Below are 20231 nucleotides of genomic sequence, written 5' to 3'. Positions count from 1 at the left end.
GGCTGTGCCGCACACAGAGCTCCCTCCTCGCCGCTGACATTGCTGTCCTGCTGCTGGGGCATGAAGGGCATCGCCGCGGGAGATAGCAGCGTTATCTCCCGGCGCAGGGCAGCGTTATCTCCGGCGCAGGGCAGGCAGCAGCACCGAGGGTGACCTGCTCACACCGTCCCCTCCCGGCCGGTCACCTCTCCTGCTCCGCGCACACGGGACCTGCAAACTCATCATCCCCAAACTCAGCTCCTCCGAGTCCCCACAGGGACGATTCCACCCGAGCACAGCCCGCTTGTCTGCACAATTCCATGACAAAATCCACTCTGGGAGGATGCAAGAGGGGGGTGGCGGCCGAAACGCGTCCCCTCCAGAGGTGCAGGGCAAGGTGTGATGATAAATCGCATTGACACATTGAGCCGGCTCTAACTAATGACTTCCCCGGCACTCAACACGTTTTCCCAGCGTGCTGGCTGTTCCCAACATTGTTGTAACATTTAACATCCCTTTTAAGAAAAAAATAAAATAAATAAAATTAACTGTGCAGCTGGCAGATTGCTGGAGACACTTGGATTCTCTGCGGGGAACCGCTCCGCGGTGGGAGCTGGGTTGCTGCAGTTTCGTGGCAGGAGTTGTTGCCTCTCTTGTCAGCTCATTAGCCGGGGCAATCCACGGCGTCGCTGCCTTCGGAGCCGCGGGGAGCCGGGGGCCGCTCATTCCCGAAACTCGTATTATGAGCCTGTTTTTTTTCCCACATGTTAACACTGTTAGCACTGCACAGGACGCGTGGCACGAACGGCAGGGGATGGTCCCGGTCCTGCCCCACAGCCAGCATGGACTTCCCTGCGCTGGAGCTGGGCTGGGAATGGGATTAACGAGCAGTGATTGTCAGGGGAAGTTTTGATTTTGTTCCTGTGAGGGAAAATTGTGATAGGCAGGTTTGTGAAACTCCTGGGAAGCAGGCAGGAAGGGGGATGAACCGCCTGTAACACCTCTGGCAGCCCCCGGGGCAGTTCTGGCTGTGGGGAGATGCCAGGGTGGTGCTGGAGGATGCACTCCTGAGCCAAGGAGATGTGGGGTGACCACGGGGATGTTGTCCCCAGCTGGTCCTGCCACGGGTTTCCATGTGTTTGCATCAGCCCTCTCCCAGCCTGAGCCTCCCGCAGCGGCAGCGTGGGGCTCCAGCCTTCAAATTTAAACCAAACCAGAAATTCAGCTTTCAGCAAACTCGAGAAAGTGTATTTCCAAACAAAACTGTGCTAAATAAAGGACGAGCCGCAGGCGGCCGCCTGCTCCGGCACATCCACTTTGCTGCCTTTATTTAGCCGCCGTCTCCCCAGGCTGCCGCTGCCGGCCTGGGACGGGGGGGTCTGTCCCCCCAGGAGCTTCGGGAAGGACTCAGTCCGGGAATGTGGGGTCCCAGATGGGAAATGGGCTGAGTCACAAGAACTTCCCTGGACCCGAAACAGAATCGGCTCCTTGGGTCTGTCCTGGCATCATCCTGCAGCAGAGGGGTCCCTGGAACTCTGTGTGATATGGGAGGAAAGGGTGAGGGTGGGGGTGAGAGAGTAAGTGAGTGAGTGAGTGAGTGAGGGAGGGAAGGAAGGAAGGAAGGAAGGAAGGAAGGAAGGAAGGAAGGAAGGAAGGAAGGAAGGAAGGAAGGAAGGAAGGAAGGAAGGAAGGAAGGAAGGAAGGAAGGAAGGAAGGAAGGAAAAAAATGAATGATGATGATGTGAAGGAAGGAAGAGAGAAAAGGATAAACAGAGAAAACAAGAATGGAAGGAAGGTAGGAAGGAGGGATGGGGAAAGGGGTGCAGGCAGGGGGGAGCAGTGATGGTGACAGGGAGCCTGAGGGTCCCTGGAAACACCACCCCAGGTGAGAGCAGCACAGCTGCCTCTGCAGTCACCCGGGCACAGCTCCCCCTCCAGCACAGTTAATCCAGACCCCAGCTAATCCTCTCACAGGTCACTGGGGGCTCATTGCATTTTGTTCACTTCTCAAATGCATCTAGAATTAATTAAAAAACCCGACTCTAAATTCCTCCTGTGGCAAAAGCATTTGGTGCATTGCCCTGGGGTGAGCCAGAGGAGTGATAGAGGGGCAGCATTTTCTGGCCCAAAATGCTCAGATCTCATTTTTAAAAAGGAGAAATGTTAATGGATGCACCCAGGATGAAGAGGAGGAAGTCTCAGGGTGGGAGACCAGGTTGGTGCTGGGCAGCTGGCCTGACAGATCAGCTCTGCAAGGCCACTTCGGTCCTGTTTGACTTCCAGGGACTGTAAGATTGTAAATATTTGCTCTTAATATTAACTGTTTGTGCCTATTTTATTCTCCCCTGTGGCCCCAAGGAGGGAGAGGATCTCATTCTGTGTATGAGCAATCCCTTGGTCTGCTGAGATGCCAAAAAATAACTGTTGCTCTCAAATAATCAACTTTGGGGATAAAAAATGCTTGTGCCTGGATTGCAGCAGGGGGAAATGTGTTGTTTAGTGCAGGGTGGTGGCCCACATAGGTCTGTGTCCAGCACCTGGGAGGTTTGGGCAGGCTTTAGTGCTCCTGCTTGTGGTGCAGGGCTTCTGGAGCGTTTCTGGATTCTCAGGCTGGATTTAGGGAGCATTTCAGTAAACGGCAGTCCAGGGTATCATTGCGAGCTGGGATGATGCAGCCCCAGGCAGGTTGTGCCTGGCAATGCTCCCTGGTGCTGGCGCTGGCTGGCCCTGGACACTGTGTAATGGAAAGGGTGTGTTTGTCCCAGCGTGTCCCCGGGCACTGGAGCTGATTGCAATCCATTGGTCGATTGGAATGGACCGCATTGATCGGGCCAGCGGATCCGGCACAGCACGTCCAGCCCGGCGGCTTCGCTGAGCTCCAGGCATGAGCTGGGGTGTCACGGGGGGCTCTGCACCCGCTCCCCCACCACGTTGTTGCACTGTGCAGGTTTCAGTGCCAGCAAGGCAGTTCCACCCTCAGTGGCACGTCCCATGTCGCTAAATAATAGAGTGACCTGTGGCAGGGAGTGGTGTGTGGAGAGTTCCTGTGGTGCCATCTCTTTGAGGTGCTTGGAATGTGACACATGGCTTCTCCACGATCCTGTCCACTCCCTAATGCAGCCCCATGAGAGGCTGGAGGGTCCAGCAGCCTGGCAGGCTGTCACTAGGTTCCCCTACCACACGCTCACCTCCACCAGGGAGCCCACCAGGCCTGGGCCACTTCTCCCATGTCCATGTCACCTCTCTCTCAAGCAAAGCTGAGTGTAGGTCCTTGACCCTGCAGCTGAGCCTTCCAGAAGGGACCAAAACAGCTCCCCATTCCCCAGTGGCAGTTGCTCCTTCATGAGACTTGGCCAGCTAAACCCATCTGTGACCATGGATGGCTCCATGTCCCAATGGATACGTTGGGAAAGTTGCTCCTCAGGACATCTGCCCTGAGCAAATGCCTTCCCGGGACCTTCTCCAGCCGGCTGCACGTTGGCTGTGTCCTCTCCCATCCCCGGGCAGGGGGACAGAGGTTAAATCCACATCTCCCTGTGCTTTCCCTCGAGCCCAGAAGAGCTGGTGCTCCAAGGTCGGCGCTGGGCTGGGCGTTGATCCATCTGGCACAGGCAATGTGAACTGATGGAGCCGCTTCCAGGAGTACCTTTATTGATATCTGTGTCCCAAGGAGAACAGCTCGGCCTCTCCACTTTCCTCTCTGGTGGCAGAGCTCGTGGGAAAAGTGAAGTGGAGAAACTCCAGGTTTTTCATCTGCTGGAGTTGTTGAGTGTCCCACAAATGCAATAAGATTTGTTCACTCACTTTCTACCATGAAAGAACAAACTCTAACACCTTCTCCCTTCCACCTGTGTATTTTTTGGGAGCAGCCCAGCAAAGGAAGGGAGAATTAGAACAGTGTAAGGGGTTGTCAGTCAACATGCAGCCCATGAGAACCACTGGCCAAGCAGCCCCTTGGGTCCCTGTGCCGTGAGAGGTAACAGCCCTGTCTTTGTTTTCTCATTGCAGAGCCTCTCACAGGATCCGTGTGGTGACGTGGCAGCCAAGACGTGGAAATTTGGGACTTCTCTTCCACCGCAGCAGAATTTGGGGGGTGGGCAGGGGTGGGTCAGGGGGACATTGGGAGTCGCAAGACCCTTCACCTTCACTGTGGGCTTGGCTCAGGGATGACTACAGGCAGAGTCAACCCTTACAGCATCGTGTCCTCCGAGGAAGACGGGCTGAGGTTGACCACCATGCCAGGTATCAACGGCTTTGGCAATGGGAAAATCCACACCAGGAGGAAATGCAGGAACAGGTTTGTAAAGAAGAATGGTCAGTGCAACGTGGAGTTCACCAACATGGACGACAAGCCACAGAGATACATTGCAGACATGTTCACCACGTGCGTTGACATCCGCTGGAGGTATATGCTCTTGCTCTTTTCCCTGGCATTTCTGGTGTCCTGGTTATTGTTTGGGCTGATTTTCTGGCTAATTGCACTCATTCATGGAGACCTAGAAAACCCGGGTGGAGACGATACTTTCAAGCCTTGCGTTCTGCAGGTCAATGGCTTTGTGGCTGCTTTTCTGTTCTCCATTGAGACCCAAACGACGATTGGGTATGGCTTCCGCTGCGTGACCGAGGAGTGTCCGCTCGCCGTCTTCATGGTGGTGGTTCAGTCCATCGTGGGCTGTATAATCGACTCTTTCATGATTGGTGCAATAATGGCAAAAATGGCCAGGCCCAAAAAACGGGCCCAGACATTACTTTTCAGCCATAATGCAGTAGTGGCGATGAGAGATGGAAAACTCTGCCTGATGTGGAGAGTTGGGAACCTACGGAAAAGCCACATAGTAGAAGCCCACGTACGAGCTCAGCTAATTAAGCCCAGGATCACAGAGGAAGGGGAGTACATCCCACTCGACCAAATAGACATTGACGTGGGGTTTGATAAAGGCTTGGACCGTATTTTCTTGGTGTCTCCCATCACCATTCTCCACGAAATCAACGAAGACAGCCCCTTGTTCGGGATAAGCCGCCAGGACTTGGAGACAGATGACTTTGAGATCGTCGTCATCCTGGAGGGCATGGTAGAGGCCACAGCCATGACGACGCAAGCTCGGAGCTCCTACCTGGCCAGTGAAATCCTGTGGGGCCACCGCTTCGAGCCCGTCTTGTTCGAGGAGAAAAACCAGTACAAAGTAGACTATTCCCACTTCCACAAAACCTACGAGGTGCCGTCCACCCCCCGTTGCAGCGCCAAGGACTTGGTGGAGAACAAATTCCTGCTGCCCAGCACCAACTCCTTCTGCTACGAGAACGAGCTGGCCTTCATGAGCCGCGACGAGGAAGAGGAAGATGATGACAGCCGGGGTCTGGAGGACCTCAGCCCGGACAACAGGCACGAGTTCGACAGGCTTCAAGCCACAATAGCGTTGGATCAGCGGTCGTACAGGAGGGAGTCGGAAATATGACTCTTGGTCCTTCCGTTGACTTTTCCAAGGGTATTTTTTTTCCTCCTCTAATCTCTTCCCCTACAACCCGCTCAAATTATGCAGAACAATGCAAGTGCCATAGGAATGCTTGAGAAATTAGTATCGTTCATAGTTTTCAGTTTCATCGCAATAACCACTGAGCGGTCTGCAGGAGGGGACGGTGGCAGGCCACGGCGCGTCCCCTGTGCCTGGCGCCCATGGCAGGGCCCACGGCTCTGGGGGATGGATGGACGGATGGATGGATGGATGGATGGACAGAAGGAAGGATGAGAAGAGGAGGGTCCGTGGGGTGCAGGCAGGCGCTCACCCCGCGCGGCCCCGTGGGGCTTTTCTCTCCCCACGGGGAAAACGCCAGTGTTTTCCTGGAGCCGAGCACTGCGAGATCCAAAAAGAGGAAATATCAGGAAACAAATCTTACTCTCTCTCTCTCTCTCTTTCTTTTTTTTTTCCTTTTATTTTTTAACTGAGCAGCAACAACAAAACAATTGCTCCTTCGGCAGGCAGTCTGGTTCAGCTGCACAAGAACAACACTTGAAATAACATGCAACATTAACGTACTTCTTTTTAATTTGGGAAAAAAAAAGGGGAGGGAGGTGAGAGGGTTTTTAATTTTTTCACCGCACCGTTTGGGAGACTGTTTACTAAAATAATAATAATAATTATTATTATAACAATAATAATAATAATATTAAATCTGAAAGAAGTCATTCAGTATTTTTTAAAAATGAACAAGGGAATGAAGAAGCCACCGGGTCCTTTGAGGGGATGACTTGTTGGGTAGATGCAAGAGCTAAAAGTTAAGATTGCATCCAATTTTGGGGTGGTTTTTTACCACTGGCATGGCTTCATAGGCAGAAAACAGATGTAAGTGACTGGAGGTCAGTGGCAGTAAAAGTAGTGGAATCATTGGCAAAGGAGGTAATAAGGATAAGCAGGACTGTGACAGAAAAAAGCACTGTAAACATGGTAATTAGCCAATTTCTGGAAATGTTGGGTTTCTGGGTGGAAATGGGGTCTGGAGCATCAGCTGCTGAAGTGTTGGGTCTCCCCCAACATCTCTGATGGGGAATTCCTAAGGTTCACCATAACTGGGACAAAACAGTGAAAAGCACAAAAATGAGAGTGGAGAGCTCTCAAAATTGGGTGTTTCCCCACTTTTCCAACCAATTTGGTATTTTTCTTCCTTGAAGAATATTTTCAAACGTGGAAATCAATGTGAAAGTCATCTTGTTGGGCTGCACTTCTTCTAGTACTGGAGCTGTGTCTGTGCCAGGCTGGGCTTTATGAATTCCCAACCCACCAGAGAGTCCTGCTTCAGAGACAGATGTTTTCCCCAAAACAACAGATGCCAGTTGAGAAAATCACCCCATCTTGTGCTTCAGCCCATCCCTGTGTCCCAGCCTCAAGGTGGATTGTGCCTTAGAGATGCGAACTCATCCCGTGTCCCAGCCCTTCTCCACAGCCCCGTCCTGCATCCCCCCCTCTGGGTGATGCCCCTTTTGCTCTGCAGCACCCACATCCCATCATCCACTGCCTTTCAGGCTGGCCTTGGTGACAACCTGGTTTAGCTTTAGCTCCGGCACAAGGCAAAGCCCCCCATGCGTGGGAAGCCTCTGCTCCTGCCCTGCTCCCCACAGAGGGAAGGAGTCAGGAAGGTGCAGGTTTGTGGGTCTCTTCATCTGGTCGTGCTGTTCGTTGGTGCTCTGGGAGCCAAAATCTGGCTCCCTGCTCCCTGTGGCCATGGGAAAGGCTTTGTATCCATGGGCATCCCACATCTGACCCTGGGCATGGAGCCCTTGGGGAGAGTGGCTCAACAGCGGGGTCCTCCACAGCATTTCTGCTGTGATGGGCTCCCGGTGCTTTTTCCCCCCACAGCTCATACCAGGGAAGCCGTGTTCTGGGGTCAGGACTTGCTGTGGCATGTCCAAACATAGATGGCAGAAGCAGGATTTGTCTCGTGTCCCCATCCCCATCTTCTTCTTGCCAAGGGCTCTGGGGAGCGGCTGCCCCGAGCATCCCACTGCCCCATGCCACGGAGCACTGTGTTGGGGACTGGGACATCATCCCTGCAGAGTTTCTTCCCACCAGTGTCTGTCACCATGACCCCACAGTGCCCACCAAGGGGCTGCTCTGTTTTTGGCTTCCAATAAAAACCACTGGGAGAAAACCTTCTCCAGGGGCAGCACTGGGAGGCACCTTTTCAGCACTGAGTGCCCCAAATGCGTTGTCCCCGAAAGTGGGGACATGTAGGGATGTGCCATTGAGCTCCAGCCATGACATTTATGTTTCTAAGGCAGCAAAGGTGGATGCCATCCCATCACCAATCCCTTTGCTCCTGGGGGGATGCTTTTACCCCCTGCTTTTTGCACCACAGCATCTGGGGGGTGGGAAGGAAGGAGGGGGGGCAGAGAGATTTTGTGTGAGCACTACTTATTTATTTTTTTAAAACAAATGCTTTTAAGTGGTTTTAGGTTCTTTTGAATAAATAATAATTATTAAAAAAAAATAAAAGGTGCACATCTTGCTGCTGTAGAGTCCTCAGAGGGTTAACTTCTTTATAAATATATATATATATATCACAGTAAATATTTGTATAAAAACTAAAGAGAAATAGAGATGTCTTTAAGTAAATTATTGCTTTTAAAGAAACTTCTATGATTGTACAGTGTTACCTGGGAGAATAGAATAATATATACAGATGTATTTTTAAACTGCTGTGTAGGAGGATGTGAACTGGGACAGGGAGCGCCAGTGGCTGGCACGGTGAGGGGATTTCAGACCTTTCCTGGCCCCTGTTGACACACCTTTGCCCCAAACCCTGCTAGTGAGGGTCTAGCTCTGGTGAGATGTCCTATATCTACTGTATAGTCCTAGTCCTGACGCTGGACCATGCCGGTACATAGTGTATAAATATGATTTTTGCCTCCCTGTGAGTGCTCAGAGCTACTGGTCTTTTTTCCTACCACCAGGGAGCATCGGGAAGGCTGCCCAGCCATAGCTTAAATCCCATCAACTGTCAAAGAAAGGGGTAAAAAAGAAAAAAAAAAAAAAAAGGGTGGAAAAAGCCCAAGTTCAGCACTTGGGTTTCCTTAGGGGGCTGGGAAGGCACAGGGATGCTCTGGGGGTGTGGGTTTTTGTGGAGCGGAGTCCCTGTGAGAAGAGGCTTGGAGACGAGCAAGGCGAAATATCCCCGTCCCCCCCCCCAAAATACCAGCCGCCGGCCATTTCCTCGAGCAAGCCAGCTCCGTCCCTGGAGTTCACTCCGGCGTTACACTTGATCCTTGAAGGATGGCAGGAGTCCGAGAAAGGAGAGAGCCGCTAATCCTCTTGGCCAGCATCCCGCAGGGACTGCCCTGGGCCGGGGCTCGGGGCAGCCTCCGGCAGCAGCAGCCTCCCCAGCCGGGGCTCGGGGGCTGGACCTGCTGCTGCTCCCACTTGGCTTCACCCCAAAAAACACCCCAGTGAGAGCAGAAAGCAGCCGCATCCCTGCGCCCCAAATCCACCTCCGGGAAAAGCATTCTGTGCCCTGGCAGACGGAGGGTCCTCACTTGGCCGGGGGCCGTGCCCGGGGCCGGGGGTCATCGGGACGAGCCTTAGCTTCTCATCCCCGAATTTAGTGCACTTTGTCTTTCAGGGCTGGGACAATCACTTAGCACTCAACCTTTCGCGATTCGGTGCCTGCTTGACCTTCAAACCTTTTGTAGGAGATGATTTCAGAGCCACCTTTTCTATCTTTAATAAGGCGGAACAAATACGTTTATTTTTAAACCCTCCTGCTCTTTCCTTTCCTCTCGTGCTGACAACCAAACGAGTCCCATGTGTGTCCCCCCCTCCCATTTCTTGCACACTGAAGTGAGTGTGGCAGCTGTGTCCGGCACTCCGACCCCATCCTGCTCTCCCACCCCCCAGTTCAGGAATGCTGCCGTGGGGGGCAGGCACAGGGCAGGATCCAGATGCATCGCGAGCAGGGACAGGACATGGGACAGTGCCTGACCCGACGCTGCCCATCCCCTCGCCCACCAGCTGTGCACATCTGTCCTGCTGCCCCCCTCCATCTCCCCCCCAAACACGCCCCAGTGCTCCCCCAGGCTTGGCCCCCCGTGGGTTTGGGGATCGAGATCCGGCACCAGTTCACACGGGCAGGTTGGCAACTGGGAGCACTGGTTTCCCAGGGGTGAAAACGCTGAGTCTGTTCACCGGGGCAATGGTGGTAGAGAAGCTGAGGGATGCAATGAAGTATCTGTACCTTTTCCACCTCTGGTGTTTCTCTGTCTCATTGCACATATATTTGAGATATATGTGACAATGTATATATATATTTGTAAAATGTATTTCAGATGACAAAACTGGCCAATTTTATGTTATTTTAAATATATTATATATATTATATATATAAGAGTCTCCAAAAGATATAAATAGACTAGAGAAAATAATATAAATATGTAATAAATGTATTTTGATCTATTTAAAATATCTCGCGTCATGCTGTATATTTTAAAGATCATAGTGAAGTGTCTGCCTGTAGCCAACTTCCAACGTGTTTCCAAGTCTGTCAGTTGTCACACATACAGGATTATGCGGAGCAAACTTTGAGCAAGACTGGGGCCAGCAGGACAAACAGATTATTTTTAAGAGCCTTTCAGCAAATATCCATCCTGCTGCCTCTAGGCAGGAGCAGAAAACACACACCTGAATTTTTCTTGGCAGGGTAATTTCCCCCCTGGCTGCAAGAATCCTCAGAATCATGGGGGGCTCTGCAGAGTCCCCCCAAACACAGCCCCTCCCTGTGTACCACTCGCTCCAGTGCCCTGCCCTGATGGGCTCTGCCCATGGGACCGGAGCGCAGCGGCTCAGCCATGCAGGGAGCCCAGAGATGGGAAAATGCGTTTGGAGCCCAGGCAGAACGAGCCCAGTCATCCAAGACTGACCCAACAAATCTCCCCAGAGTGACCTCGGTCCCCTTGGGCTCTGTGAGGTTCTATTTCCTACGGGCATTGCTTCCTGTGGGGACCTCAGGGGACATCGTGCCATGTCCAAGTGACAGTTTAAATGGCTTTAATGGCACGTCACGGCTGAAGGAAAGCGGAGACAGTGTGTGAGATGCTATTTACAGAGAGGTTAATGGCCTGGTGGACACAGAGCCCCTGGATTTGCCGTCCTGGATTTTCCTCCTGGCTTTCACACCTGGCTGCCTCAGGGAACGGGGCTCGTGTACCGAGATAACCCAGGGAAATTATCCATCATCATTCCTCAGGCTGGGCACAGGGCTGAATCCAGTTCAGGTGACTGGCGGCTGATAATTTCCACCCACCGCTAATGGTCTGTTGGGTCCCATCGGCTCCCTCCCTTTCACCATAAGGAAGTTTTTTACTCATTAAAAAAAAATCCCTGCCAGCCACTCGCTCTAATCACCACAGAGAGGGCTGGGGCTAAGCAAGATTTAAGAGCAAAGCCCATGTAATTTAGCAAAGGGGGAGACTGAGAGGTGACTTGATTACAGCATTTGTCACAGGGAGGATACACTGGTACAAGGAGGTAACTTAATCTAGAAGGGAAAGCCATAATAACCACCTCTTCCTGGAAGCTGAAGCCAGACAAATCTATCTTGGAAATAAGGAGCGATCTTTTAATAATGATTAGCTATTAGAACAAGCCACCAATCTCTGTCTCTTAATGCCTTTAAATCTGGACCAGATGCTTTTCTGGAAGCTTTTCTCTTGCTGAGGAGAGGAGTCGGGGTTCTTGGGGATGGTAATGGCCTGTTACAGGCAGGCAGGAGAGGAGATGGGAAAAATTCTACTCCAAAACATGGGCTGGATCTCGGGAAGGAAAATGCCAGGGAGGAGGCGGGGGATGCTCTGGCAGGGCCCTGCCAGCGTCTCTCCTGGGGACATGCATGGGCCCGTGCAGCAGCTTCCCACGGCTCCCGTGCCTCCACTCTCAGGGTTTGCTTTGCCATGCGGCAGTGACTCCTCACACAGCCGTTTGCACTACAAACCCCAGCGCTTCATTTGTGGAAGCATTTAATGATTCAGGAGCCGGCAGCTCCCTGGGGATGGTTCCCACTGCCTCCAGAATTCCTCCCTCAGTGGCTGCTTGTACAGAAATCCCCAGGGAGCCGAGCTGATGCTGGCACCACGGGAGATGTGCTGCCGGGGTGTTTGGTCCTTGCTTTATTTCCAGTCCAACCATCCTCATCTTCGAGAGCTGAACTAAGGGGTTGGAGCAGCAGGGATCGGAAGGCAGCAGGTGGTTCTGAGGGGAATGACCTTGCTTACACCTCACAGGTCTGGCTGGGAAGTTTTCAGCAGGGATGGGAGCCAGCAGAATGGGATTGGGGCTGTTTCTTAGCTGGCAACCTCCACTTTTAATATTCAAGATGTCTTTCTTTAAGGGCTAAAACCCTCCCTGAACTCAGCATTGCACCAACCTTCACTGACTGTCCTCCTGCCTCTTTCCCTTCGGATTCAGGGGATCAGAGCATCTCGCTGTACCCTTGTAGAGGTTTTTGGCCTCCCCAAAAGCAGGGTGTCCTTTCATCAGCTTGGATGGGTTTGGCTCAAACCCACTGGGTGGGCCCAGAGCTAGAGAGTGGGCAGAGGGGCTGGGAACTCTGGCTTCCCACCAGGATCTCATCTCAGAGGATGAAGGCAGGAACTTTGCCATGGCCGCACTGGAGATGCTGCTTCTCCACCCAGCCTGGATTCATCCTCTCTCCAGGCTGCTCCAAGAGCCTCAGACCCTACAAACCCCTCCAAATTTGGTCCCTTGCCCACCCGAGTTGCCCCAGTGCCATTCCAGGCGGCCGGGAGCAGTTCGGGTACCTCAGGGTGATACCCAGGAATGCTCTGGGTACTGCAGGGCGATACCCAGGCATGCTGGGTTGTCTCTGGGGGTAACCATAGTAACGGAGCAGCATCTCTGCTCTCCTGCTGGCAATTTGCTTTTTCATCCTACATTAAGGTGGACCCTCTCCAACTCCTTTCTCCCCCTCCATAAAGGCAATACCAAGAGCTCTCCCAGAGGGGCCAGCTCTTCTACCCCATCCCACACCAGGTTTCATCCCACCGAAAAACAGGATCCTGCCAGGGAACCAGCCTCCAGCATCCTGCAGGGAGTCCAGGAAGGCGGCGGCTGGAGTTTCTCCTTAACAGATTTATAATTGTGAGTGGGACAAAATTAGGGGTTTCCTTACACTTCTTGTTAACAGGTCACTGTCAAGGTTAAAAACCTCAAATACTTTAATTTTTTTAATTGTAAAATGCCTCTATTAGCAACAACACTCTGGGTTATTAATATGGATTGATTTTTTTCAGCGCAGAATGTAATTATCACCCGTTAAGTACTTTGTTCACCTTTCACATTTTTCCTCGCTCGGGGAAGGCAAACACATGAGTCAGCGTCCCTTTTTCTGTCACTTTTAGGCAGTTTTTGTGACAAGCCATTGTGAATCAGCACAACACTGCAAAGTTCAGGTCACAAACGCTCCTGAGATGCTGCTCACAGGGAAAAACGGTGGTTTTGAAGAAGGAGGTGAAGGACATCTCCTGTCCTGACCCCGGGCTTTGGGGAGAAACCCCAAATGAATAAATTTGGAATCAAACTGGGCTTGGTGGTGCTGATTTAAGGGAAGAAGTGATAAGTGTTTCCCGTGGGGTATCAGGATGGAGAGGGAAGAGATGTGTGCAAGCTGACAGATCAGCACCCCTTCCCCAGCCAGTCGACACTCCCTCTCCTCTTCCCCTGCAGCTGGCACATTTATTTTGGAAATTCCTCCTTAGTATGTAATTAAGCCTTCCCCTCTTTGACTGACGACCCCAAGCATCACTCCCATCCCCCAGGCTGGGGCGTTCCTCGCTGTTCCCTTCCAGGCTCCCTGTTCATGGGGTCTGGGTGGGGGTGCCGGACACTCAGGGGTGGCACTAGCGGGGGGGGATGGTCCCCAAATCCCGTTATCCGTGGGTCGGCATCCCCGCCTCGGGGGCTTGCTGTCCGTTTGGGTTCGTGGCTGACTCAGCCCCAGATGGTTCTGCGAGCGCTTATATAACGCGTGTTTTGGCGGGGGCCGGGACGCGGAGCGCGGCGAGGAGGTGGGCGCGGGGGCGAGGGAGGGAACAGAGCTAAAGATAAGCCTGGCAGCTCTGACAGTGCTTTGCCAGGCCCCGCGGGAGCCGGCAGGGGAAAGGCTGCTGGGGATCGGGCACCAAGCTCGCAGCCACCGCGCGGTCCCGTCGCCATCGCTGCTGTCGCCTCCCCGGGACCCGCCGGGCCCCACAGCCCGCCCTTTCCTGGTCCAGCTGCCTCTCACAAACAGACCCAAAATCACCCCTGCTGTTTTACAAGGTTTTTTTTTTTCCCCTGGTGTTTCATGATTCGGGTGCAGCAGGGAAGTGTTTTGGTTGCAGGACTGAACCAAGCTGTGTAAAGTCTTCCCACACCCTTCATCCCCATCCCTCCTTCCCTCCCTCTCCTCTGCTTTGCTGGTGACTGCTGACCAGCACTGGAGCTCACAGTGGGAGCAGAAAACTGATGATGTTTCTCTTTAAGGGATGTTTGGGGTGACCTTTGACCTCTGTAGAAGTCCTCCTCTTTTTCTCCATTTACAGTTTCAGTGTACACACAAAGATGACCCTTGTTTTATGGGAGTTTTATTTTAATGCTCTGGAGATTTGCTAAATAAAAACCATTCTAATACACAGGATGTTCTCGATGTGATGGCTCTTCTCAGGTGGGGCAGCTGCAGGGTCTGGGGCAGGTAATTCATTAGCTGAGACCCTGCTGCATGTCCCTCAGCTGCATGAGCCCCAGAAATGGCTTTTATTTGTCTGGAACTGCCCTCAGAGGAGCCTTGTCCAACCCCATGGGCATGGATTTCATCCCCAAATCCTTTCTTTGCTTTGCATCAGGCCAAACCCACGGCTACAGGCAACTCCAAGAAGCCTCAGAGGCTGCCTGGGGGCCCTGGAGCAAGGCAGATCCCTTATCCCTGCAGGGATCCTGGGGTGGCTGAGGGTCCCTGCTGCAGGAGGGATGGAGAAGGCCCCTGGCCATGTCCTGGTGAACAGGATGTCATCTCTTGAGCGCTCCACACAACAGCTCCACACTGACACCGGGTGCGGGGGTGACAGCAGGAGCAGGTTCCGTTGGGAGAAGGAGCACTGAGGGCTGGTACCTGCCCTCAGATGGTGGCAGGAAGTCCACAGCTCCTGATAATTAGGAGAAAAACTAGATAAATCCCTCTGCAAAAGACAATGTTGCGTGGAGAAGCTCAGGCCTGGGCTCCTGCCAGCAGTGGATTTGCAGAGCCGCCCACGCGGGACGGGAGCAGAGAGGGGCACTGTCCCCCCAAGGTCAGAGGGACAAGGCTGCGGTGGCACCCGGCATGTGGAGGGCTGGTGGTGGCCGTGGTGGTGGTGGCAGGGTTGGTGGCTGCCAGCACAGGTGGTGGGGGTCTGGATGCTCCCTCACACGCAGGCCTCTGAGGGCCCCTCCCAGGGCAGGTCTCCATCCCACAGCCCCCAGCGCAGAGAGGACTGGATTTGTGGGAGTGGGAATCTGGGGATTACGCCGCCAGAATCTGACCAGCCAAAAATTGTTAAAAATCAGAATATCCGTAGCTCAAATCCAGCTTAAAAGTCAAACCAATCATCCAAACCATCTGCCTCACCACTGAAGATAATACTACTTTTATTGTTTTCATAAGCTGCTAAGCAGCTTTTCAGCAAGAAAAAACCCTCTCTGCTGGGACATTTGTGGCTGTGGGACAGCACGGTGGCCTGCCTGGTAGCAGCCAGGTCCTGCTGGGATGGGGAAGCAGGGCAGGATGTGGTGACCCAGGGGATGCAGGGCAGGGAATGGTGCTGGGGTTATATTCTCCATGCCATGGTGCAGATAACCACTGGCAGCCACCTGCTGCCATCCTTGGAAATCCACCAGTGGAGGAGGGGTGGCAGTGCCAGCTCTCCTCCAAGACATCCCAAAATTTTCTGGAGGCTCTGGCAGCTGAGGATGATGTGTGACAGCCTGTAATGGGAGCTGCCCCTGCTGCTGCCCACCTGACCTTCTCCCAGGGGTATTATTAGCCCATCCGGAGCAGCCAGCCCCAGCCACGAGCTTTCCATCTGCAAGTCGTCCCTGGCTGCGGGCCAGAGAGAGGAGCTGGACACGAGCCTCCCTGTTTCCCTAGAGAGATTTGGGTTGGAAGGGACCTTAAAGCTCATCCAGTTCCAACCCCCCTGACATGAGCAAAGACACCTTCCACAATTCCAGGTTGCTCCAAGCCCCATCCAACCTGGCCTGGGACACTTCCAGGGATGGGGCAGCCACAGCTTCTCTGGTCCAGGGCCTCACGGTCAAGAATTTCTTCCCAATATCCCAACCAACCCTGCCCATTTTCAGTTTGCAGCCATTCCTCCTTGTCCTGTTGCTCCAGGCCCATGTCCAATGTCCCTCTCCACTTCTCTTGTAGACAACCACACTGAAGACTTCCAGCACTCTCCAAAGTCTGCTCACCAACACGTGGAAGATGCCCATGCCCAGCAGAGAGATCAGTGTGCTGCCTCACCTAGATCCTCCCTGTTCTGTCCCCTTGAAGTGACTGCCATGCAGTTCACCCTCTCCCAAACCACGATCCCTCTCCCAAGAACTCACTCTAGCAGTCTCTAAGGCGATATGAGCTGATGTCTCTATTCCCACCTGCAGCTTCTCTGGGTAACAAAAGCATCACCTATCCTGCCATTATCTGACAACTGGACAGATAGACAGCCCCTTCACCCATGGATTTCCAAACAGGGCATGTATGGGTATGAAAAGGCCAGGTTGGATGGGGCTTGGAGCGGCCTGGTCTAGTGGAAGGAGTGCGTGCTCATGGCAGGGGATTGGAACATTCACTGGTGTCTGTGAGTTTGTATTGATGTGGTGAGAGCGCAAGAACTCGTTAATGAAATCATCCCGGAGTCACTGACATTGTACATTTGTGCTGGTGACTGGATGCTCCTCCTGCCTTCACTCAGGGTGAGTTTGCTTGGACAGATTATTATCCCGTGGGAAGACACACCTGGAACAAAACTTATTTCCTCACGGGGAAATAAGGAAGGAGAAAGAGCTGATAGATCAGCAACCAACAAGCCAACAGGAAACTGCACTTCTATAGATCATCCAGCTTTTATTTTGTCTGATTTTAAGTGCCTGGCAGCAAGTTGGCCCTTCCTGTCCCATGGGAGAGGCAGAGTGTTGCCAGCTCAGCAGAGCATCCTGGGATTTGCTACCTCCGCTGCAGGGCCCCAGCTCCCAGTGCCATGTGGTTACTGGAAAGGGACTTTGTTGCTGGCACAGAGCATTTCACTCCAGCTCAACAACAGCTCAGGGACCAGGACACCTTCAACTGCCCCACATCTCTGGCAAGGTGGGCTCTGATTTTATTCTTCCTCTGGAGGACTCTCCTGGATGTCTGGCTCCTCTGCAGCACCCGACCATGGCAGGGAATGTACCAGGCTCCAGGGATGCTTCCCCACCTCCCAGCCTCTGCTCTGGGCTTGCACGGGGGACCTGACTTGCAGCTGCCAAAGCCACATCACTGATTTTTAATTAGGGAGAGCTGCAATTAGTGGAACACAGCAGACTGAGACGAGAAGCCCTGGCCTGTCAGTCGTGGCTGCGAGGTCCCTGACACTTTCCCTAATCAGCCCAGAAAGACACATTGCCTTGACTGCGACAGTCCAGCGAGTGGGGCATGCATCAGACCTCGCTACAAATCCCAGCAGGATTTAGCTCCTGTTGGCTAAATGTCTGCAGAATATCACCCAGCAGAGCAGTCTGGAAAGTCCTCCCCCACCAGGAGAATGGAGAGGTGATATCTACAGCTTTACTCCTCTGTGTGTGTGTGTGTGTGTCCTTTGTCCACACAGCAAGGTAAGGGTTGTGCTGAGAGTGCAGATGAAGGTGGTGCTTTGTGCCTGCATCCCTTCCACCGGGATGCATCCCTTCCAGCCCTGTGGATGAACCCAGGCTCTTTGATCTCAACATCAGAGATGTCCAGACACAGGGATCCAGGGAGACACAGCTGGGAGGCACCAACAGGGTCAGACCCTTGGAAGCTGAGTTAGGCTCAATGCATCTGTTGCCAGAGGGGTTCCATAGATTTCCATATGCTCCCACATCCATCCTTATCCTCCTGCTGCAAGAGGGATTTGCTGCTCCAAGCTGCAGAGAGCAGGTCCTCGACTGACAGTGCTGTGCCTGGGCTGCAGATCCCACCAGTGCCATTTCCGAGATGCTGGCAAACATCCCCTTAAGAGGAAAGAAGCTCAGCCAAGCCTGAAATGACCTGCTGGGGCAGGGTAGGCTCCTTCCACTCTTGCATCATGTGCTGGGATTTATATAAAAAGGGATTCTTTGCAGGATGGCCTGACCTATGGAGGGGGATGTTCGCAATGTGTGGCTCCCAGACCACAGCTGGAACATTCCTGGGATCAGGGACAGCCCCAGCCTCTGCCACAGAGCACTTGGCTCCCTCTGAGGTCAGGCTGGATTTGTGTGTTAAGTCCCAGCACAGGGCTCTGGGCCACTCATGTGGTGTCGCTCAGGCCTCTGAACAGTGACCACACATGTGATGCCACACATACCTGCACCCCCAGCTGGGGCACAGCACCCTGGTTCCTTTCCTCATCCCATACCTGAGAAATTAATGCCCTGTTCCTGTGTTCCCACAGTGCCACTCTCTGAACAGACCCCATCCCTTTGCATCCCCGTGTCCCCAGAGCCCAGTCCTGCTCCCTGTCCAGCACAGAAGCCTGTGAGCTTCCTCCAGTCATGGCTGCTCCCATACACTTCCCAGACTCTTATTAACTCTAGGCTCCTCTCTTTTCTCAGCCCCTTGGGAAATAAAACTCTCCAGTGCTGCAAATTGTTTTCAGGTGATGGAGAAAGCAAGGGGTGAACCTGCTGGCAAAGCCACACTCACCTCTGCTGAGGCTGGGAATGGAGCTGGGATGGATTCTTGTCGGGAAGGTGTTCCTGTGTTGCCAAGGACGTTGGCAGATTTGACTACCTTGCCAAATTACCAACTCAAAGGTTATCTCAGCCACATCCCCCAGGCTGACTGCTCTTCTGGAACAACACAGGGGCACCAGGAATGAACTGGGGTCTCTGGTACTGCTCAAACACCACCCAGTATGGAAACCATACGGAAAAAGAGTCAAGCTCAGAGATGGAAACATTGCACTGGTTCTTGGGAAGCTGGGCTTCCCTGGCTCCACCACAGTGCTTTCTTTGTCTCCTTGGTCACCTCCTGTATGCCCACAACCCAATTCTATCAGAAACTGGTTTCCTAATTCCGGTACCAAAGCACAGCCACTGGATTGGATTGCCCAGACTGGACTGCAAAGCTGTAAGCCAGGTCAATGGGAGCATGAGTGGTTCCCACTCTGAGAGAGCATCCCTTCTCCCACTGGGGTCTCCAGGGCAGGCTCATCCAAGAGAAAGGATCCTGTAAGGAGGGGCAGCCACCCTGCCTGCCCAGGCCCGCTCCCTCATCCCTGCCTGCTCACAGGGACATGTGCACACACGGTGGCAGGACAGGCGATGCCAAGCGCTCCTCGGGCATCGTCACCTGATCTCCACCACCCCCGCTCCAGGCCCGGACAAAAATAAACGTGGGAGCGCTGCAGCGGGGCCGCCCTGGCACGGCTGGCCCGGGCTGAGCCCATTGTTCCAGTGATAATGCTGGTTCCAGTGACTGATCCCAGAGAAATGCAGATATTCCCCTCGCGCCTCTCCAGCCTCCTGCTGCAGAGAAACCATGGCTCAGGAGTAGGTGGAAGAGCAAAGGACAAGTTTTTTTCCCCACCATGTGAATTTTCTTGTTGATAGAATGTTCCTTCCTTGTGGGCGAGGCTAAAATTTCCACAGGAATCACTTTTTTCCTTGAAAGTTTGAATTTGTTTAGGAAGAAGGACAAAATACCCCCCTCACCTTATATCCTGAAAATGTAAAGCCTGAAGCTCCAGCTCTCCTGCTCCTTCCTGGCAGGGCCCAGTGTTCCTGCTGGGCAGCAGCCTTTTGCTATGTAAAACTGGCATCTCCTTGCAGCTTCCATGGTGCTTCCAAGCACGTGCAGAAATACCTGTGGAAGGGCGTGCTGAGGCCAGCCAAATTCATTTCAGTCGTGACCTAAGCAGGTGCTTGGTTGGAAGGGTACAAAGCTGGGGCAGTGGCTTTGGCAGGACAGCACTGGGGCTCTGTGGTGACAGAGGGAACACCACGGGCAGCAGTTTGGGGTCTTCTTCAGCACTCAACCAAGACACACCTGAGACAAACCAGGCCTGCAGAGGGACTCAGCATTTCTGTGGTATGTCCTGGGCTTTCACATCCATTCGTGTGGCTGGAAAGTTGCCCTCACATCCCTGATTTTTCCTGTGGTGCAGAAATACCAGAGACTCTGCCCCACAGGATCTTTACTTGAAGCCACCCCAGCCCTGAGCCTGGCCAAGCTCAGGACATGCCCCAGTTCTGCATAAGCAGCCCCAGGAAGGCTTTGCCACAGGAGCCCCCCGCCAGCAGAACCAAAATATGGGCACCAGCTGCATCTCCTCGTGCTCCAGGTGTCCAAGTGGCTTCCAGGGCCCCTGCCCTGAGCAGGAGACATCAAAGTCTCTCCCAGACACACTCCTTCCAAGGAGCCCAGCATGCTCTCAGCCTGGCAAGTGGATCAAACAGGAGGAAAAACCAGATCTGAGCAGAAAACTAAGAGAGGAGGCAACAGCAATATGGTCCTGG

General features: G+C 53.3%; 1 protein-coding gene across 1 annotated transcript; it reads left to right on the top strand.

Annotated features, from left to right (window-relative positions):
- Window positions 1-4145: 4145 nt before the first annotated feature.
- LOC309579229 (ATP-sensitive inward rectifier potassium channel 12) lies at window positions 4146-5435 on the top strand (the record flags this gene model as incomplete). Its single annotated transcript, XM_082292420.1, has 1 exon — window positions 4146-5435. The coding sequence occupies one exon, from the start codon at window positions 4146-4148 to the stop codon at window positions 5433-5435; it is 1290 nt and encodes a 429-aa protein (XP_082148546.1).
- Between the last annotated feature and the right edge of the window lie 14796 nt (window positions 5436-20231).

This window comes from Coloeus monedula, assembly GCF_965178545.1.
Source record: "Coloeus monedula genome assembly, chromosome: 16".
NCBI lineage: Eukaryota > Metazoa > Chordata > Aves > Passeriformes > Corvidae > Coloeus > Coloeus monedula.
This window is presented reverse-complemented; position numbering and strand designations above follow the sequence as displayed.